General features: G+C 43.1%; 1 protein-coding gene across 3 annotated transcripts in view; it reads left to right on the forward strand.

Moving 5' to 3' along the window:
- The first annotated feature begins 1,355 nt into the window (after positions 1 to 1,355).
- Positions 1,356 to 20,973, forward strand: part of ZC3H14 (zinc finger CCCH-type containing 14) — a 46,233-nt gene continuing 26,615 nt past the window's right edge. For 2 of the 3 annotated variants that reach the window (XM_029059664.2, XM_029059833.2), the window contains exons 1-7: positions 1,356 to 1,460; positions 6,094 to 6,136; positions 11,850 to 11,964; positions 13,477 to 13,517; positions 13,937 to 14,132; positions 15,876 to 16,299; positions 19,956 to 20,116. In XM_029059664.2, the coding sequence (XP_028915497.1) occupies positions 1,425 to 1,460; positions 6,094 to 6,136; positions 11,850 to 11,964; positions 13,477 to 13,517; positions 13,937 to 14,132; positions 15,876 to 16,299; positions 19,956 to 20,116 (1,016 nt within the window). In that variant the 5' untranslated portion in view covers positions 1,356 to 1,424. The remainder of the gene's footprint in view (positions 1,461 to 6,093; positions 6,137 to 11,849; positions 11,965 to 13,476; positions 13,518 to 13,936; positions 14,133 to 15,875; positions 16,300 to 19,955; positions 20,117 to 20,973) is intronic. The other variant, XM_029059749.2, reaches the window with a different exon arrangement.

Raw genomic sequence — 20,973 nt, forward strand, 5'->3', positions numbered from 1 at the left:
GTTGCCCACAGTCAGACAGCTGCCAAGTGGCAGAGCCGGGATTGGAACCCATGACCTCTGACTCCCAAGCCCGGGCTCTTTCCACTGAGCTCTTTACTATGTGCCCAGTGCTGTTCTAAGTGCTGGGAGGGTAGATGGTCATCAAGTTGTTCCACCTGGGGCTCCCAGTCTTCATCCCCATTTTCCCGATGAGGGAACTGAGGCCCAGAGAAGTGAAGTGACTTGCCCAATGTCACAGAGCTGCGTGGCTCAGTGGAAAGAGCCCGGGCTTGGGAGTCAGAGGTCATGAGTTTGAATCCCGGCTCTGCCACTTGTCAGCTGTGTGACTATGGGCAAGTCACTTTGCTTCACTGGGCCTCAGTGACCTCATCTGTAAAATGGGGATTAACTGTGAGCCTCACGTGGGACAACCTGATTACCCTGATTGAGAAGTAGCGTGGCTCAGTGGAAAGAGCACGGGTTTTGGAGTCAGAGGTCATGGGTTCGAATCCCAGCTCGGCCACTTGTCAGCTGTGTGACTTTGGGCAAGTCACTTCACTTCTTGGTGCCTCAGTTCCCTCATCTGTAAAATGGGGATTAAGACTGTGAGCCCCAAGTGGGACAACCTGATTCCCCTGTGTCTACCCCAGCGCTTAGAACAGTGCTCGGCACATAGTAAGCGCTTAACAAATCCCAACATTATTATTAGTAAGCACTTAATAAATCCCAACATTATTATTATTCTCTGTGCCTCAGTTCCCTCATCTGTCAAATGGGGATCAACTGTGAGCCTCCCGTGGGACCACCTGATGACCCCATCTCTCCCCCAGCACTTAGCACAGTGCTTTGCACCTAGTAAGCGCTTAACAAATCCCAACATTATTATTCTGTGCGCCTTAGTTCCCTCATCTGTCAAATGGGGATCAACTGTGAGCCTCCCGTGGGACCACCTGATGGCCCTGGATCTCCCCCAGCGCTTAGCATAGTGCTCTGCACCTAGTAAGCGCTTAACAAATCCCAACATGATTATGATGCTGTGTGCCTCAGTTCCCCCATCTGTCAAATGGGGATGAAGACTGTGAGCCTCCCTGATGACCCTGGATCTCCCCGGGCGCTTAGCACAGCGCTCTGCACCTAGTAAGCGCTTAACACAGCCCAACGTTACTATCAACACGATCATGGCTGTTGTTCAGGGAGTTATTTGGCCAGGTTGGGACTCGTTGGGCCCGGGGTGGGGGGGGAGGCCTTCCTCCAAGGGCGCAGGCGGCGGGGGTCCGCCGGGGCTGCAGGGGGCGCTGCGGGCGGGCGGCGGGCGGAAGGCGGCGCGGGAGGCGGCGCTCTAGCCCCGAGCCCGCGCGTCGCGCGCAGCAGCAGCAGCAGCAGCAGCAGCAGCAGCAGCGGGGGCGGAGCGGCCCGCACCCGACGCCCCCCGCACAATCCCCGCCATGGAGATCGGCACCGAGATCAGCCGCAAGATCCGGGTGAGGTCCCAGCTCGGGGGCGCGCACGGGGGGCGCGGGGGGGGGGCTGCGGGAAACTCGCGCAAACTTGGGCCTTTTGCCCCCCCCCCCAGGTGTGTGTGCGCCTGCGTCTGCAAAACCGCCCCCCCCCTCCCCCCCCGCCCGGTCTCTCGTCATTCATTCATCCCTCCATTCACTCATCCCTATGCAGGAGAGCTCGCCTCCTCCAAGAGGCCTTCCCAGGCGGAGCTGCCCCTCTTCATTCATTCCGTAGTACTTACTGAGCGCTTACTATGTGCAGAGCGCTGCACGAAGCGCTTGGAATGGACAAGTCGGCTGCCTCTCTGCCCCCCCTTGCACCTCCCCTCAGCCCCCTTTCCCCCTGCTCCTCCCCCTCTCCCTTCCCCCCCAGCCCCGTGCTCGTCTGCTCATTTGTATCGATTTTTATTACCTTGTTGCTAATGAGATGTCCATCCCCTTGATTCTATTTGCTATGGTTTTAATGAGATGTCCATCCCCCGATTCTGTTTATTTGCTCTTGTCTTAATGAGATGTCCAGCCCCTTGATTCTATTTAGAATTGCCCAACCCCTTGATTCTATTTATTGCTATTGTTTTAGTGAGATGTCCAGCACCTTGATTCTATTTATTGGCTCTTGTTTGAATGAGATGTCCATCCCCCGATTCTATTTATTGCTATTGTTTTAGTGAGATGTCCAGCCCCTTGTTTCTATTTATTGGCTATTGTTTTAGTGAGATGTCCATCCCCTTGATTCTGTTTATTTGCTATTGTTTTAATGAGATGTCCATCCCCCTGATTCTATTTATTTGCTCTTGTCTTAATGAGATGTCCAGCCCCTTGATTCTATTTATTGCTATTGTTTTAGTGAGATGTCCAGCCCCTTGATTCTCTTTATTGGCTATTGTTTTAGTGAGATGTCCAGCCCCTTGTTTCTATTTATTGGCTATTGTTTTAATGAGATGTCCATCCCCTTGATTCTATTTATTGCTATTGTTTTAGTGAGATGTCCAGCCCCTTGATTCTGTTTATTTGCTCTTGATTTAACGAGATGTCCATCCCCTTGATTCTGTTTATTGGCTATTGTTTTAATGAGATGTCCATCCCCTTGATTCTGTTTATTGCTTTTGTTTTATTGAGATGTCCATCCCCTTGATTCTATTTAATTGCTATTGTTTTATTGAGATCTCCATCCCCTTGATTCTGTTTATTGCTATTGTTTTATTGAGATCTCCATCCCCTTGATTCTGTTTAATTGCTATTGTTTTAATGGGATGGCCATCCCCTTGATTCTGTTTATTGCCATTGTTCTTGTCTGTCTCCCCCATTAGACTGTATGCCCGTCAAAGGGCAGGGCCTGTCTCTTTCTGTTACCGATTTGTCCATTCCAAGCGCTTAGTCCAGTGCTCTGCACATAGTAAGCGCTCAATAAATACTATTGAATGAATGAATGAATGAGACTGTAAGCCCGTCAAAGGGCAGGAGCCATCTCTATCTGTTACCGATTTGTCCATTTCAAGCGCTCAGTCCGGTGCTCTGCACATAGTAAGCGCTCAATAAATACTATTGAATGAATGAATGAACCCTGGCTCTTTCCATTGAGCCACGCTGCTTCTCTAGAGAGCGCTCAATAAATACTATGGAAGGAATGAATGAATGAGACTCCTCTTCCACTCATCGCCAGTCTTTCCCATGACCCCAAGGCCCTTTTGGAAAAAGCCCAGGCTTGGAAGTCAGAGGTCGTGGGTTCGAATCCCAGCTCTGCCACTTGTCTGCTGTGTGACTGTGGGCAAGTCACTTCACTTCTCTGTGCCTTAGTTACCTCATCTAGAAAAGGATTAATTGTGGGCCCCACGTGGGACCACCTGATGACCCTGTATTTACCCCAGCGCTTAGAACAGTGCTCTGCACATAATAAGCACTTAACAAATACCAACATTATTAAGCACTTAACAAATACCCAAATTATTATTTATTGCTATTGGTTTTGTCTGTCTCCCCCGATTAGACTGTAAGCCCGTCAATGGGCAGGGATTGTCTCTCTCTGTTGCCGAATTGTACATTCCAAGTGCTTAGTACAGTGCTCTGCACCTAGGAAGCACTCAGTAAATACCCTTTCCCTCTGCTCCTCCCCCTCTCCCTTCCCCCCAGCACTGTGCTCATTTGTATATATCTTTATTACCCTATTAATTTTGTTAATGAGTTGTACATCCCCTTGATTCTATTTATTGCTATTGTGTTTGTCCATCTGGCTCCCCCAATCAGACTGTAAGCCTGTCAGTGGGCAGGGATGGTCTCTCTCTGTTGCTGAATTGTCCATTCCAAGCGCTTAGTACAGTGCTCTGCACATAGGAACCACTCAGTAAATGCCCCCTTTCCCTCTGCTCCTCCTCCCCCTTCCCCTCAGCACTGTGCTCATTTGCATATATTTTTATAACCCTCTTTATTTTGTTAATGAGGTGTACATCCCCTTGGTTCTATTTATTGCTGTTGTTTTTGTCCATCTGTCTCCTCAATTAGACTGTAAGCCCGTCAGTGGTCAGGGATGGTCTCTAATTGTTGCCGAATTGTCCATTCCAAGCACTTAGTACGGTGCTCTGCACATAAGAAGCACTCAATAAATACTGTTGAGTGAATGAATGAATGGAGCGCTGACTACGTGCAGGGCACTGTACTAAGCGCTCGGAATGGACCGTTAGGCTGCAGAGACCGTCCCTGACCAGCGATGGACGCACAGTCTAAACGGGGGAGACAGCAAAAGAAGTAGGCACCCATACCATCCAAGTAGATAAATGGAATCATAGATATCTACACATCATTAACAAAATAGAGAAATAAATAATATATACAAATATGCACCATGCTGTGGGGAGGGGACGGGAGAGGAACAGAGGGCAAGAGAAGGGAGAATGGGGAGGGGAGGGGGAGCAGAGGGAAAGGGAGAGCTCAGTCTGGGAAGGCCTCCTGGAGGAGGTGCGCTCTCAGAAGGGCTTGGAAGAGGGGAAGAGAGTGAGTTGGGCAGAGGTGAGGAGGGAGGGCATCCCAGAACAGGGGTAGGACGTGGGCCGGGAGTCGACAAGCCTGCCTTTCTCTTGGACGACGCGCTGGGTCGTCTCACTCAATTGCTTCTCTACACCGCCATCTCGGAGCAGCCCGTTTCCAATAGGTGATTGGCTGAGAAAATGTGTGTTTTGTTTTTTTATAATTCATTCAATCGATGCATTGGATTTACGGAGCGCCGACTGCGGGCAGAGCACTCTACCCAGCCCTTGGGTAAAGTGCCCTACAGCAGTTCACAGGGGCCTTGCCCTTCCTAGGCAACAAACTGGCAAATGTGGGCCAGAGTTTTTTAACTTCGTCAAGCGTGGCCAAAGTTGCTGAATAGCTGGGGTCGATCAGTCATATTTATTGAGCACGTACTCTGGGCAGAGCACTGTACTAAGCGCTTGGTAAAGTGCAGTGCAGCAATAAACTTGTACTATGCGCTTGGGAAAATGCAGTGCAACAATAACGTTGACCTTGTCTGACCTAGGCTGTTTGTCAGCAAACTGGCACATGATGGCTGGGTTTGTTGGGCTTTTTTTAACTTTGTCAATTGTGGCCCAAGTTGCTGAATAGCTGGGATCAATCAATCTTATGTATTGAGTGCTTACTGTGTGCGGAGCACTGTAATAATTATAATAATGTTGGTATTGGTTAAGCGCTTACTATGTGCAGAGCACTGTTCTAAGTGCTGGAGGAGATACAGAGTAATCAGATTGTCCCACGTGAGGCTCACAGTCTTCATCTCCATTTTACAGATGAGGTAACTGAGGCACAGAGAAGTTAAGTGACTTGCCCACAGTCACACAGCTGACAAGTGGCAGAGTCGGGATATTAACCGGATGGAGAGTACAGTGGAACACAGTTGGTAGACAAGTTTGCAGTCTGGAGGGATAATAATAATGTTGGTGTCTGTTAAGCGCTTCCTTATGTGCCAAGCACTGTTCTAAGCACTGGGGTAGAATCAAGGTGATCAGGTTGTCCCACGTAGGGCTCACAGTTTTCATCCCCATTTTACAGATGAGGTAACTGAGGCATAGAGAAGTTAAGTGACTTGCCCAAAGTCACACAGCTGACAGGCGGCAGAGCTGGGATTTGATCCCATCACCTCTGACTCCCAAGCCTGTAGTCTTGCCACTAAGCCACACTGCTTCTCTAAGCACACTGTGGGCAGGGAATGTGCCTGTTTATTGTTATAGTGTGCTCTCCCGAGCACTTTAGTACAGTGCCTTGCACACAGTAAGCATGCAATAAAAACGAATGAATGAGGAAATGGATATTTATTAGCCCCTGACTAGGTGTTCAGCATTGCCCAAAGCACTGAGGTAGGAACAATAGTAATTATGGTATTTGTTAAGCACTTATCATAGCACTGGGCCTATTTGGACACAGTCCCTGCCCTAAATGGGGCTTCCAATGCAAGAACTTGGTTTTTATCAGGTATTCATTCATATTTATTGAGCACTTAGTGAGTGCAGACCACTGTACTAAGTGCTTGGGAGAGTACAGTATAACAATTAAGGTATAAGGGTAAGAGAACCATATCGCACACAGTTAATGAAACTTTTCTCATGGGCTTTATCTTTCTTTTCAGAGTGCTATTAAGGGGAAGCTACAAGAATTGGGTGCCTATGTTGGTAAGTTTTGCTTTTAACTGGCTAAAACCAAAAGTTGTAAGAAAAAGGGGGTTAAGTGAATCCAGAGAAAGCCCTAGCTCCAATCCATCAATGGTGTTTATTGAGCGCCTTCTGTGTGCAGAGCACTGTACTGTTTGGAGGAGTTCGGACTTGAATCGCTTTCATTTCTAAACATTAAGTAAAAATGGCAGGTGAAGAATTTATACTTCTTGGCATACTAAAACGTACTTGTGATTCTCCTTTGAAGGTAAAAACAGCTTTAGAGATTTTAGCCGTGGTTTTGTTTCTTTTTTGCTGAAACGTTGTTAAAATTCCTTTTCGAATGAAGTTCCCTTATTCCCCTGTTCACAGTACAGATCGAAAGTGCTTACCGTTTCCATTATATTTGACTTTTCCACACCCCGCCTCCCTGCATGCTTCTGTCTGAGATGAGGTCTAGAACCTTTACACTGAAAAATATCAATTAGTCAAGAACCACCTAAAAAATTCAGTACAAGTAGGCAAAAAATTGCCTGAACAAACAAGAGTATTTCAAATAAATTGTGGAACTGTGCTCCTGTTGCCCTTTGTTTCTTCGTACTAGCGTGCCCAGTACAATCTGTACCAGCTGGGTACTAAGCAAATGCATTTTCACCATAGCGATAGGTCCAGTTACTTTTAGTTCCCCATTATTGTTTCTGCCCTGCCACCAGTATGTGCCATACCTGCTCAAGAACGGCGGAGGTTTCTGGATAATTAACTCCAAAACAAGTGTGGTGTTGAATGCCGCTGAAAAGATATTTCAGTTGAGTCTTGCGGGGAAATCTTTAAAAAGTCAATTTGTAAAAATTTTAATAATTATAATAAGTAATTACAGTATTTACTAAGCACTTACTGTGTGTCAAAAACCTGATGCTGCTGTTCTGAGTGCTTAGGTAGACGCAGATTAATCAGATTGTTGAACACAGTTCCTTTCCACATGGGTCTCTCGGTCTTTGTGGGAGAGAAAATGAGTTTCAAATCCCCGTTTTACAGTGAGGTACAGAGAAGTTAAGTGACTTGCCCAGGGTCACCCAGCAGGTTATGTGACTCACAGACCTATGTCATTTCCTCTAGGTTACATTGCTATTAAGAGCCCTGAATCCTGAAGCAATAAAATACTAGTACTGTAGGTCATGTTTTCAGTTATTAAAGTCCATATTTTCTCCAGCTCATTCGATGACTGGGAGCAGGGTTGGAGGGATTTGTTTTATACTAAAGCAGATTTAAATTTGGGGAAGCAGCACGGCCTGGTGGCAACAGCACGGGTCTGGGAGTCAGACCTTGGGTTTGAATCCCAACTCTGCCATCTGTGATCTTGGGCAAGTCACTTAACTTCTCTGTGCCTTAGTTCCCTCATCTGCAAAAAAAAATAAAGGGGGGGGGATTTAGTATCTGTTTTCCCTCCTACCCTGTGAGCCCAATGTGAGATTATCCTGATTAACCTGTATCTACCCCAGCACTTAGTACAGTGCTTGACTTATAGTGAGCTCTTAAATACCACAGTTATTTTTACGGAGCTGGTTCAGGAGACTATAATTCAATGATATGGACTAAAAGTATTCAGATGTTTCTGTAGCGTGATAGGTGTTTCACACAAGGGGTATACTTCTTTCATGGGTTTTTAAAAACAGAGTAGAAGGAAAATTAAAAATAGAGTCCTTAAAAAAATTATTTTCTAGGGCTTTCTGCTCTTTCAGGCGACATCATTAATTTCTTTGGGCAAGCATACGGCTTTTACCCCAAACTTAGTAAAAGCATAAAAGTAAAAGTCAATGCTACTTATTCAGTCCTTACTGTGTGCAGACCTCTGTACTAAGCGCTTGGAAGAGTATAGTACGTCCAGTGGCAGAGACATATGTTACATAAGCAGTAGGAGAAATGGCAGACTTTAAGGATAAGCACATAAATGCTGTGGGACTGGGGTGAATATCACATTGTTTAAGGGGTTCATATCCAAGTGCATAGGTGCTGCAGAAGAGAGAGAGAATAAGGTGGGGAAATGGAGAAGGCTTCGTGGAGGAGTTACGATTTCTCAGTCGTTCTGTTACCACCTCCTGCTCTACCTTCACTTCAACTTTAGATTCCATCTTTTCCCCTCCATTCAAACTGCTACCACACTTATAGCCTACCTGGATTACTGTGTTAACCTTCTAAGTGACCTCCCTACCCATGTCCCTACTCTAGTCCTTATTTCACATTGGTGCCTGGATCGTTTTCCTGAAAAAATGTCCACTTATGTCTCTCACTCCTCAAAAACCTCCCGTGGTTGCCCATCCACCTCAGCATCAAATGGAAACTTCTTACTAGCAGCTTTAAAGCACTCAGTCTGCCTCCCCCCTCCTACTTTCTCTCACTGCTCTCTAATTACAATCCATCTCGCGTACTTTGGCCAACCTCCTGAGAAAGCTTCCTCTCTCACCACATCCCCCTGGCCTGATGAGATGTCCACTTTCCAAGGGTGTCGAAGGAGCAGTCTCCTAGCCCGCTGTCACTTGGCAAGCATGAGGTTGCTCTCCTACCACTAACCCCCAGCCTTGGATCCACCTGCACAGTCTTCAAAGCCTTATAGAAGGCACATCTCCTCCAAGAGGCCTTTCCTGACTAACACAACTTCCCCCCCCCAAATCTCACTTCTTTCCGTGGGACCCTGACTTGCTCCCTTTATTCATCCCCCTATCCCAGCCCCACAGCACTTATGTACATATCTGTAATCTATTTGTACTAATATTTACTCCCCCACCCCAGACTATAAAGTCATTGTGGTCATGGGATATGTCTGTTTCCTATTCCATTGTACTCTCCCCAAGCACTTAGTACAGTGCTTTGCACACAGTAAGCGCTCAGTAAATATAATCGAATGAATGCTCAGTTTGAGTAGTACCCAAACAGCTCAAACAGCTTACAATTTGCGGGTGAGACAGAAACTCACTTAGCAGGTAAGGGGAAGCAACAGAGTTTAAAGGTTGAACTTACGGGCTATGGAGGACAGGGTCTTTTCTTCTTCTTCTACACCTACTCGCTTGAAGAACTCATTCTCTCCCATGACTTCAACTACCATTTCTATGAAGGTGATTCCTAAATCTCCAGCTCTAATCTCCCTCCTCTGCAGCCTCATATTTCCTCCTGCCTTCAGGACATCCCTACTTAGATTTCCTATCAGCACCTCAAACTTAACATATCCAAACCAGAACTCCTCATCTTCCCACCCAAACCCTACCCTCCACCGACTTGCCGATCACCGTAAACAGCACCACCATCATTCCTGTCTCCCAAGCCTTGGCATTATCCTTGACTCATCTCTCTCACTCCCGCCAAATATTTAATGTCACCTAATCCTGTTGGTTCTACCTTCCCATTGCTAAAATTTACCCGTTTCTCTCCGTCCAAACTGCTACCCCTTTAATCCAAGCACTTACTGCATCCTGTCTTGATTACTGCATCAGCCTCCTTGCTGACCCCTCTGCCTCCTCTCTTTCCTTTTTCCAGTCAATACTTAACTCTGCAGCCTGGATCATTTTTTTACAAAACCATTCAAACCATATTTTCCCCCTCTTCAAGAACCTCCAGTGGTTGCCCGTCCACTTCTACTTCGAACAGAAGCTCCTTACCTTTATACACTTCAATCACTTTGTCCCCTCCTCCTTCCTTACCTCTCTGATTTCCCACTACAACCCAGCCTGCACACTTCGCTCTTCTAATGCCAACCTACGCACTGTACGTTGACTACCTTCCTCTCTAGACTGTAAGCTCCTTGTGGGCAAGGAACATGTCTACCAACTCTCTTGTATTGTACTCTACCAGGTGCTCGGTAAAGTGATCTATACACAGTAAACACTCAATAAATGCAGTTGACTGAGTGCTTTTCATGTGCAGGCCACTGTACTAAGCATTTGGAAGAGTACAATACAATAGAGGTAGTAGACACAATCCTTGTCTTCAAGGAGTTTATAATCTAGTGAGGGAGATAGGCATTAAAATAAATTTCAGATGAGTAGATGGGAATTACAATAAATTACAGACGGGAAGATGAGTAGTTCTATTTTGGAGACGTTAAGCTTGAGCTGTTGGGGGAATATCTAAGTAGAGGTGTCCTGATGGCAAGAGGGATGTGAGACTGCAGAGAATGAGAGATCTGGACTGAAGAGATAGACTTGGGAATCACCTGTGTAGTTTAAGGTAGTTTAGGCTTTGCAGTCTAATGAGTCCTTCAAGGGATTCATTGTAAATGGTGAATATAAGGGGGGACATAGCCGATCCTTGAAGGATCCCCACACTTAGCGTGTGGAGGCAGAGAATGATCCAATGACAGAGGTTAGGACAGAGACGGAGGAGGTGAATCAGGAGAGGACAGTGTCAGTGAAGCTAAAGTTCGATAGTATTTCCAAGAGAAGGGGGTGGTCCAATAATTATAATTGTTCAGTTTGCTAAGTGTTCACTGTGTGCCAAGCACTGTACTCAGCACTGGCAAATTGGGGCACCATGTAAATAGAATACCACCCTCTGCCCTAATTCCTAATAAGAGCAGTTTTTAACATAATAATTGTGCTATTTGTCAAATGATGTATATATACACGGTATTTGTTAAGCACTTACTGTGTGCCAGGCACTGGTAAGCATTGGGTAAAGTCCTCAGGTTGGACACAGGCCCTGTCCCACATGGGGTTCACGGTCTTAATCCCCATTTTACAGATGAGGTGACTGAGGCACAGAGAAATTAAATGACTTGCCCAAGGTCACACAGCAGATACGTGGCAGAGCTGACATTAGATCCCAGGTTCTTTTTCTCCCAGGCCGGAGAAATTAAATGACTTGCCCAAGGTCACACAGCAGATATGTGGCAGAGCTGACATTAGAACCCAGGTCCTTTTTCTCCCAGGCCCATGCTCTGTTGACTGGGCAGTGTTGCTTCTCTGCCTTTCTCCTCCTCAACTGCCCAAGTATGTAATCTAGAATTGAGTTTGCTCCTGAGATTTCATAATCCCATCAGGGGACATGTTGCTAATAATTTTTTCATCAGCATCATTATTGCTCACCCCCTTCTCACAAGGGTTAAAATATCCTGAGTTCTCCACTTGAAGTAAGCAGACATTTATTTTAGGTCAGTCAATGACATCTACCAAAGCGCTTTACAACAGTGTACAGAACATGGCACCAAGTGCTTAAAAGAGTACAATAGAGTAGGTAGATGCGGTCTCTGTCGTGGATCTACTGGTGAAAATAGAGAATGAAGGGAAGTGGTGAAGAGTGTTTGCTCTTCCTAAGGTAGCTCCTCTTGGGAACTTTCCCCAGGAGAGTCAGGCTCATTATCCAAAAACGTTAATGTACAAAAAGCTCGTTTACTCATCTCGGCAGAGAATGGGCCTTTGGTAATAGCTATCTTCAGTACAGGCTTAAGGGATGATTTTTCTTCATCAAAGCAACTAGGTTGCTGTTTTGTACATTACATGAAGCATTTCTGCTACTATTAACATTTGGACTTAATTGGTTAATTCTGTCTTTAATGAAAGAGTTATTGTTCAGCAAAGCTCTGTCCTATAAAATATTTCAAATTTTCTAAGTATTTTGGTAGCTTTAGGGGATGCTGTAATACTGCTGCATTATTTCAAGATTATCTTGAAAATTTGAAGTGAATACTCCTTAAATGACAATGTAAGAAAAATAACACACTTCTGTAATACTGTTTTCCAAATAGATGAAGAGCTTCCTGATTACATCATGGTTATGGTGGCCAATAAGAAAAGTCAAGAGCAAATGACAGAGGACCTTTCGCTGTTCTTAGGGAACAACACAATCAGATTTACTGTTTGGTATGTTTTTAGTGTCTAAAATTCAAACTTTCTCTTTTTTTAACACCAGTGTAGCACAGAGAGTGAAAAACAGGTACATCCCTGCAAAGTGTTATTTTACAGGTCGTAAGTTACTAGATCAGAATTCAGGTTATGTTAGTCTTTGTTTTATGGATTTGATAGAGAGTCCTCTATGCCTCAAGCATCAAAGGAGGAAAAGTTCTCTCTGTTTTGCTCCTTATATGAGGAGATAATAGGCTGCTTTGAACTCTACCAACGGCATAAAGATTCATATCCTTTCCCATAGTTAGTGTAAAACATCATCCTTGTGAGGGTGTGTTAGCCACAGCCTATAGCATGGTTTGGGGGGTTCGGGCTTTTGCGTGATATATTTATCACTGCTCCGTTCTCTTTCCAACATTGCAACATGGTGCATCAAGGTATACTGGAATGGAATAGAAAGGGTGGAAGTGCTGGCTTCGGGTAGTAATCTTTGCCTGAAGCTGGAAAATAAGGGAAGAATTTGAAAAAAGTTGCTTATTTTCCTCTCTGCATTTTTCAAGGATTTAAAACACCCTCTGTAATTTTGGGTGGACAGTCGTCAAAGTTGTTGCACATGCCAAAAGTTTTAGTGACAAAGGAAAGTAACCAGGCAGCACTGCTTTCATGCTTCCAGGACTTCTAAAAGTAGCTTTGGACTTCTGTAAGAAGGGCTTGCTAACTTGGGTCTTGTGTAACTAGGCCTCTCCTCCTTGCAATCAATCAGTAGTATTTATTTATGCATCTACTCTATGCAAGGCACTGTACTAAATTTTACAACAATGCAGTAGAATTAGAAGGCACAATCTGCGGTCAAGGAGTTTTTAATCTAGTGGGAGAGCCAGGCACAAAATGAATGAAGAGTGATGCCTGCCTTTCCCTTTCTGCCTCCTTCACTCCCCTTCCCCACTGAGGCATACAGAGTGTTTTAGGATCAGCTCCCCTGACCACCCCCCCCCCCCCAACCCAATTACTTCTGTGGCATTGAAAGTGAATTAGAGCAGGGACCCAAGGGTGAGTTGAGAATGGGTGGTTCTGGCTATGATGCATAGCCTTGCCTCACCATCTTCCTTTTCTTCCTCTACCTCAGTATGTTGAATGTGGCTGAATTTTCAAATGCTTAAAATTATTTAAAATGTTATATTTCCAAAGGCCCATATGGTTTGTCATCTATGGAAGGCTTCTAAAGTGGAAGTCCCTTTGGAGTGTGAATTCTTCCCACAACAAAAGGTGGCATTTAATGAAAGCATGTATTCAAGTTCTAGTGATGCCCTTGTTTTCTAGGAGCTAGGAAAAAGATCTTTTGAGGTGTGACTAACTGCTGTAAGCTTTGGGTAGACTAGTACAGAGAAGGCAGCAATTATAAGAGGACTGAGGAACGTGAGACTGTTTAAAAATAGAAATCTGAGAATACTAATGAAGTTGGAGCCAGTTGACAAAAATAAAAGCCCTTGATTAAGAAATGTTTAAATGTTACTTTTTTTTTTCTTTTAGGCTTCATGGTGTTTTAGATAAACTTCGCTCTGTTACTACTGGTAAGTGAAATGTAAGAAGAGGCGTGGTCAAGGATTTTTTTTTTAAGTTGACGTCCATTTACTTTATGGTATCAAGCACTTCAGTTTGTGCCAGGTACTATACTAAGCACTGGAGTAGGTACAAAGTCCTCAGGTGGGATACAGTCCTTGTCCCACATGGGACTCACAGTCTTAATCCCCATTTTACAGATGAGATAAACTGAGGCACAGAGAAATAAAGTGACTTGTCAAAGGTCATAAACAGTTTAAAACAGCTTTTGAACTGTTATGATTAGAAAGAAAATTTGATTTGGAAAATAATTCTTACTGATTTATAACGAAGCCCACATCAATCTAAGAATCACAGTACAGTAAGGTTTTTTTCCAATTCAGATGTTACTGTAGTATTTGAAATGGCCATATACATTTTTTTTCTACAGAACCTACTAGTGTAAAACCTTCAGAGTCCAACATATTTGAAAGTAACCCACCTTCAAACAAAAGTAGTTCAGGTGGGGGAGATGAGAGAAGGCGTGAGGAAGTGCTACCACCTGTTGCAGTCTCCAGCACTCGAACTGAACGAAATGACTCCAGAGTTACAACAAGCTCACAAGAGCAGCGAGCCACTACCGTTCGGTAAGATTCCAAAATTGTCCCTCGTGGAGGAGAATGGGTCTACGAGTGCAAGTGCCTGTCCTAGATCAATCAAGAATGGTCAGATTTCTATAAATTTAGTGTCCTTAGATACTACGTTATGGAGAAAAGCCTCGTTGTAGGCGATTTCTAGTAAAGTAATTCATAAGATCTCTTCAGAAAAGATTCCTCGTCTTTAAGAAGAATTAGGTAATAATAATTTTGGTTTCTGTTCAGCACTCTTTTGTGTTCAAGCCCTGTACTAAGCACGGGGGTAGATACAAGATAATCAGGTCCCACATGGGACTCTCAGACTGAGAAGAGAAAAGGTACTGAATCTCCATTTTGTAGGTGAAGGAACTAAGGCACAGAGAAATTTAGTGACTTGCCCAAGGTCCCACAGCAGACAAATGCTAGTTGTAGGCAGGGTACATGTCTACCAACAGCACTTAATACAATGCTTGCTCTGCACACAGAAAACACTCACTAAATGCCATTGATTGATTGAAGTGGTGGAGATAAGATTAGAACCCAGGTCCTCTGACCCCTAGCCCATGCTCTATCCACTAAGCCATGCTCTTCTATAGAAAGGTTAAAATAAAATTTAAGTAAATGAGTTTTTCGTAGAAGGTTTAAACACTTATTTTCCATTTCTCTCAATTTTAATTTCACTTTCATAGTAAACATCTCTTGGAGTGGTGTCTCCCTCGTTATACAAGAGTGAAAGAGCGCATACAGACTCCGTATTATCATGGAGCATTCAAGGAGTTTGTATGCTTTTCTTGTAAACTATAAATTGGAGTCTGATCCAGTAGCATCATTAAACTGTCATTTAATCTTTGTTAAAGAAATTCAGAGCACAACATTAGCTAAAGGGGGAATTGTATTTATTGTAAATCTTTGCATAAGTCTGCAAAAGCAGAAGCATGTTCTGCAGACTGGTAGTAGTTTTTCAACTTTGGTGATAAATTTGTCCCACTTCAGTTGCATGGTAGCCTTCTTCTGTCTTCAAAAGAACTTCTATCAGGCTAACTCCTTCTGAGAAACTTTGCACACTTTTGAACTCCTTTTTCCATCAAGATCTTCAATCATTTTTATAAATTTATTCTATTCCTTTAAAATTGAAGCAAAAATTCCCTATTCCTAACCCTAGATGGTGGTGGATTGAGACCATAAGTACTTCATCTGTTTTGGCATCTTACAGTGATGCGTTGTATTGTTGAAGCACTATGAGGTCCTTGTTGGACAACAGTTCTTCTAACTGAAAGGCATTATTTCACCATCTGCATAGTCCACTTCTAAATTAAGTTGCCTTCTCAGTTGTACTACTTGTTTAATTATCTGATCAGAGGTCTTTTTCTGTCCCTTGAAACTCTGACCCCCAACTATGGGTAGAGCTTACTTCAAGATCATTATTTAATCTCAGCCCAAGGGAGGAAATTAATTGAAGTGTTCAGCCAAAACATTGTGATCAGCCTTTTGCCTAGGGTCAGGCACCAAGCTTGGTAGGTTGTATCCCAGGAGTAGTTAAATCATGGGGTGACTGTAACGGAGTAAACTATAAAATAATATCAGATATATTCCCAAGTTAAATATTTCATGGGTTAGCTGAAACCAGCGTTCGGTTCAAACAGTAATGACTGTATCCCTGCATTACATGTAATTGTGGGGTTGCTGAAACTTCAGGTATGGCTGTTTATTATAATCTATCAAGTAAATGAATATTATTGGTTTTTTATTTACTAGGCAGTCTTTTGATGATGCATCTGCCGCTCGCTTAATGTCAACTGTGAAGCCTCTGAGAGACCCAGCACCCTCTGAAGATGTCATTGACATTAAACCTGAACCAGATGATCTCATTGATGAAGACTTAAATTTCGTACAGGAGAATCCTTTATCATCTCGGAAAAAACCTATTGTGACAGTTACGTATAGTTCCTCTCGTCCTTCTGTGGAAATTTACCGACCACCAGCAAGTCGAAATGCAGATGGTAATGCACATTTGAACCGATTGCAGGTGCAGCAGAATAACATTCAGTCTGGCAAACAATTAGAGGTACAAACAAGATCATTTGAATCAGGCCACTTGGGTGAACCAGAAGCACTTAACAGTGTAGCAGAGACATATAGACCGTCATCCAAACCCCACATTGATAAAGCAAGCAATGAGGTTTGTATAAAAGTCTACATTTTTACTTTTCTTTTTTGTTGTTGTTGTTGATATTCACACAGCCAGTAAACTCTACAGTCTAATGGGTTACAGAAAACTATCATTAATATATCAAGGTATGATTCTTGTCATTATCTTGAGTCTAGCACATAAGTGCTTAAAAACTAAATGCAGAAATTTCTCTTCCAGTACAGGGGTTGTGTTAGTTGTGTTCTTGGAATCTCATTTATGGGAAGAATGGGTAATAGTAACCATCAGTTTCACCAGGATTGGGGGTTAGATGGTCTAAAAATGCCAGCTGACATTTTTCAGCACAATTGCCTATGTATTTGTTCTGTCCTTCACTTGTAAACAGCTTTACCCCCTTGCCACTTATTGGTATTAAACTGTATTAAATATAGAAAAGCTGCAAAAACACCATGAAACAGGTAGTGCTTTACGAGTAGTGAGGCTGGGAAGCATAGCAGCAGCATGCCTTGACAGATGTCACCCATGAGCAAACAACGGTGCAAGCACCCAGTCTACTTAAGCCAATTTGTGGATCGGTTTATGCCTGGAAACACTCAGACTGGGGAAAGAAAGCTCCCTAATTCTTCCATTGTGTTCCTTCCAAATTGTGAAATGGAAACAGAACTGGGTGTATACGAATATTAAAAGATAAAATATGAGTGTTTCTACTGATAAAAATCGATTGAGCCTGAATGTTTCAAGTCACTGGTAAAGAGGCAGCCATGTAAATTCAAAGAATTAAACAGCTTTTTTTTGGTCTGAAATAAAGAATCTGCATATCAAGGATTCCCAAGTGTTGTAGATATAGTAGAGGAGAGCCGTGGCCTGAGGCCCTTCTAACAGCTTTAAATGGTAGGTAGCTTAGATAGGCTGCTTAAAGAAGTAGCGTGGCTTAGTGGAAAGAGCAAGGGTTTAAGCTTCAGAGGTCATGGGTTCTAATCCCAGCTCCACCACTTGTCAGCTGTGTGATTTTGGGCAAGTCACTTAACTTCTCAGTGCCTCAGTGCTCTCGTCTGTAAAATGGGGATTAAGACCGTGAGCCTCACATGGGACAACCTGATTACCCTGTATCTACCCCAGCGTTTAGAACAGTGCTCGGCACATAGTAAGCGCTTAGCAGTTACCAACATTATTATTATAGGCAGGTCAAGATGGAGCAGGAAAGAAGGTTGCCTGGCTTCTTTAGAAACCATGTGTGATTTCATGGTTTACTGACATGGAGTTTTTAAATTAGATTTTAAGAAGCGATTTCTTCGAATTTTATAGATTACAATCTGTTATCAACAAGTAAGAGGTGAAATATTTGGGAACGTGCCAACCTTTTTATTCTGGAAGTCAGAATGAGCCAATTAACAATCCCCAAGTGATTTTTCATTCTAAAAGAATCTAAAAAAATAGGTCTCTTCTCTCTCAAGACTTCTCTGTCTTTCCCATAATTGCTTCCCCGATTTGGAGTCTCATTCCTTTTGTTCCACTCACCATTACCTGCAAGATTTTTCTTCTGCCTCGTCTTCTTTGCCTGCAGCATGCCTTTATGAGGTTGAGAAAAGAAGAGAAAATCAGTGAACTTAATCTTTAAAAGGCTTAGGAAAAGCCTCATTGTATTAGCCACTCAGTATCATTTGACCTCGTAAACAATGTTCAGCCCTGATTCTTTATCATTGTTTGTGGGCTGTGGTGCTAGAAGAATCCCTTCAGATTATTTTGGCCCAAATCTTCTATTCCCATAGTAATTTCAAAATATAAAATAATGTACAGTTGTCTTAAACACAGCTTGAATTTCACAAGACCCTAAATTAATTAAATTTCACCTAGTATGCAAGGTGTCCATTACCACATGTGCCCGTGAATCATTTTCTCTGACAAAATGTGCTGTCCTGTGTCCAAACAAGATCACGTTGTTTGAAGAACTCTCTTTAATTCTCTGAAAACGTTCTAGGCAAATGCATTTTCAGACATGATAGTATATATGAAGTATTAACTCTGACAAGTGTCTACTGCATAATTCCTCCTAGCACTTTAATTTTTGAGGGGGAAATAGAAGATTATTTTGTATCAATGATAGGGCCCATTGGAAGAGGAAGAGAAGAAGGGTTAGAATGTGCTAATGCCACAGGATGTTCTTTGAAATGTGCACACACCTTGGGTTAGGAAGAGGAGATGGATCAGAACTTGCTCTCTCCAGATACAGTCTCATAGGGATGGGTTAATTCATTGAGTGCTTTTTTGTTACAGCACTTGAGAAAGTGCAGTAAAACTTCTGCCCTCTTTTCTCTTCCTTCTGTCCTCCTTTCGTCCTCCTTTTCTTTCTTCCCCTTGTTTTTGTCCTGCTCCTCTAGCTAGAATTCTAGACTTAATTCTTGTATTAGTACCGTGCCCCCCAACTTCTGGTTTTGGATTACAAAATATATGCAAAAAGTTGGGGCAGTTACTTGAGTAAATATATTATGTGTCAACTACTGTGCTAAAAATTGGGGCAAATAATTATCATTATGGTTATTATTATTATTACAGTACAATCAGATCAGACATAGTGCCTGTCCTACATGAGGCTTGCAGTCTAAGGGGAGGGGAGAACAGGTTTTTTAATCCATTTTACAGAAGGCAAGTCATGTAAGTCACAAAACAGCCAAGTGGAAGGGCCAAGACTAGAATCCAGGATCCAAATCTCCTGACTCATAATCCCATGCTCAAGCTGCTTCTCCCAAGTGGGATGGGGGAGGATGGAGAACAATTTAGTAAGTGGGCTTCAGAGATCATAGTAAGAAGTTTTAAGTTGATGTGAGTGGCAATTGGAAGTCACCATGAGCTTCTGACTTGAGAGAATTTACTCAGTCCCCAATTTAGCAATTCTTCTTTGACCTTTTTTGCATCTCTGTGTGCTTTTGCTATTAGCTGAGCTTCCTGGTGTTTAAGGTCAGCTTTAATGCATAATTTACCATGAAAAATAGCTATATTAATATACAAATATTTCTGACCTATGTGATGTGTTCTCTCAAACTCAATTTAAGGAATTAATCTAAGACTAACTTGTTTTCAAGTAGCCATCAATTAACTTTCTCTTCCCTTTTTTCTTTTAAAATACTGGATTCCGTATCTCACTTAATCTTTCATTTTCCTACCTTTTATCCCCGCTAACTACCTCTTCAGCACTTTCACCTCACCTAATCCCTTGGGCACTCCCTCCCTCCCTCTCCCCCCAGTCAGTATATGGGGTTTATTCAGCATATACTCTGCGAAGAATAATGAATTAAACATTTGGAAAAGTACAGTACAATATAATTAGTAGACATGATCCTACCTTAACCTACCTATCTCTCCCTCTGTCTCTCACCCCCCCCCACACCCCCCACCTTTTCGTATTACCTATCTGTAATTTATTTTCGTGTCTGCCCCTCTTTAATTTTAAACTCTTTGAGAGTGGGGGTTATGTTTACTAACTCTTTTGCACTCTCAACTGATTAGTACAGTCCTTTACCCAGAGTAAGTGCTTGATAAATACTGTTGATTTAGTGATCTATTGTTATGGTTCATTCTACTCGACATGCAAAGTCATGATTAACATTTTGTGTATGTGCATAAATGGAAATATATACCTACAAGTGGAAATCTGATTGGATTTCTAAATGTGAGTTTCTTGCTTGTAGGAAGAAAACTCTCGGAAAAGAAAATTACCTGTGATAAGTTCAGTTGTTAAAGTAAAAAAGTACGGTAATGATGGAGAAGAGGAGGAAGAAGACGATGATTTTGGATCACGGATAGGAAGCGTCTCCAGTAGTGTTTCGGTCCCAGCAAAGCCTGAAAGAAGGTACTATTGTAACATTTGCTAATTACGTGTACTGTGGTATTTAGCAAATGACAGTAAGTTTTTAATCGCTAAGCACTTGGGAGAGTACAGTTCAGCAGAGCTGGTAGACTTGTTTCTTGTCCACAAGGAGCTTCCAGCCTCGAGGGGAAGAGAGACATTAAAATAAAATTATGGATCTAGGCAACATAATTGCTGTGGGGCTGAGGGTGGGGTAAATATCAACCACTTAAAAGGTACAGATCCAAGTGCAAAGGTGACGCCTGACGGCGAGGGAGTAGGGGAAATTGAGGGAATAGCCAGGGAAGGTCTCTTGGAGGAGATGTGACTTTAGGAGGGTCTTGAAGATGGGGAGAATGGTGGACTGTTGAATAGGAAGGGAGAGGGAGTTCCAAACCAGATGGAGGACATGGGTAGTGAGATAGGCAAGATGGAGGAATAGTTAGTACGGTGGCATTAGAAAGAGTGAAGTGTGTAGGTTGGGTTGTAGTAGGAAATCAGTGCTCGATCTCATCATTTCTCACTACCACATGGTCTCTTAACTTTCCAACTTGGAAATTCCTCACCCCAATTTTCTCCAAGTCATCAGCCCCCTTGTGGTCTCTATACCTGTCTTCCCGTGATTCACAAGTCCATGCCTTCTAACACTGCCCTCTCCACTTAACTCAATTCCCTCACTCCCCTGTCCTTCCACTCATCTCATACCACCAGCTCACAGCTCTGGATCACATCCTCAGAATACTTCTTCCACTCTTATGCATGAGCTACAGAGCACTGCTGGTGGAAAGCCAGACACCAGGTTCACCTCATAATAATAATAGTAATAATCTTGGGACTTGTTAAGTATCTCATCCATCAGA

The sequence above is a fragment of the Ornithorhynchus anatinus genome, chromosome 1, assembly GCF_004115215.2.
Source record: "Ornithorhynchus anatinus isolate Pmale09 chromosome 1, mOrnAna1.pri.v4, whole genome shotgun sequence".
Taxonomy (NCBI): domain Eukaryota; kingdom Metazoa; phylum Chordata; class Mammalia; order Monotremata; family Ornithorhynchidae; genus Ornithorhynchus; species Ornithorhynchus anatinus.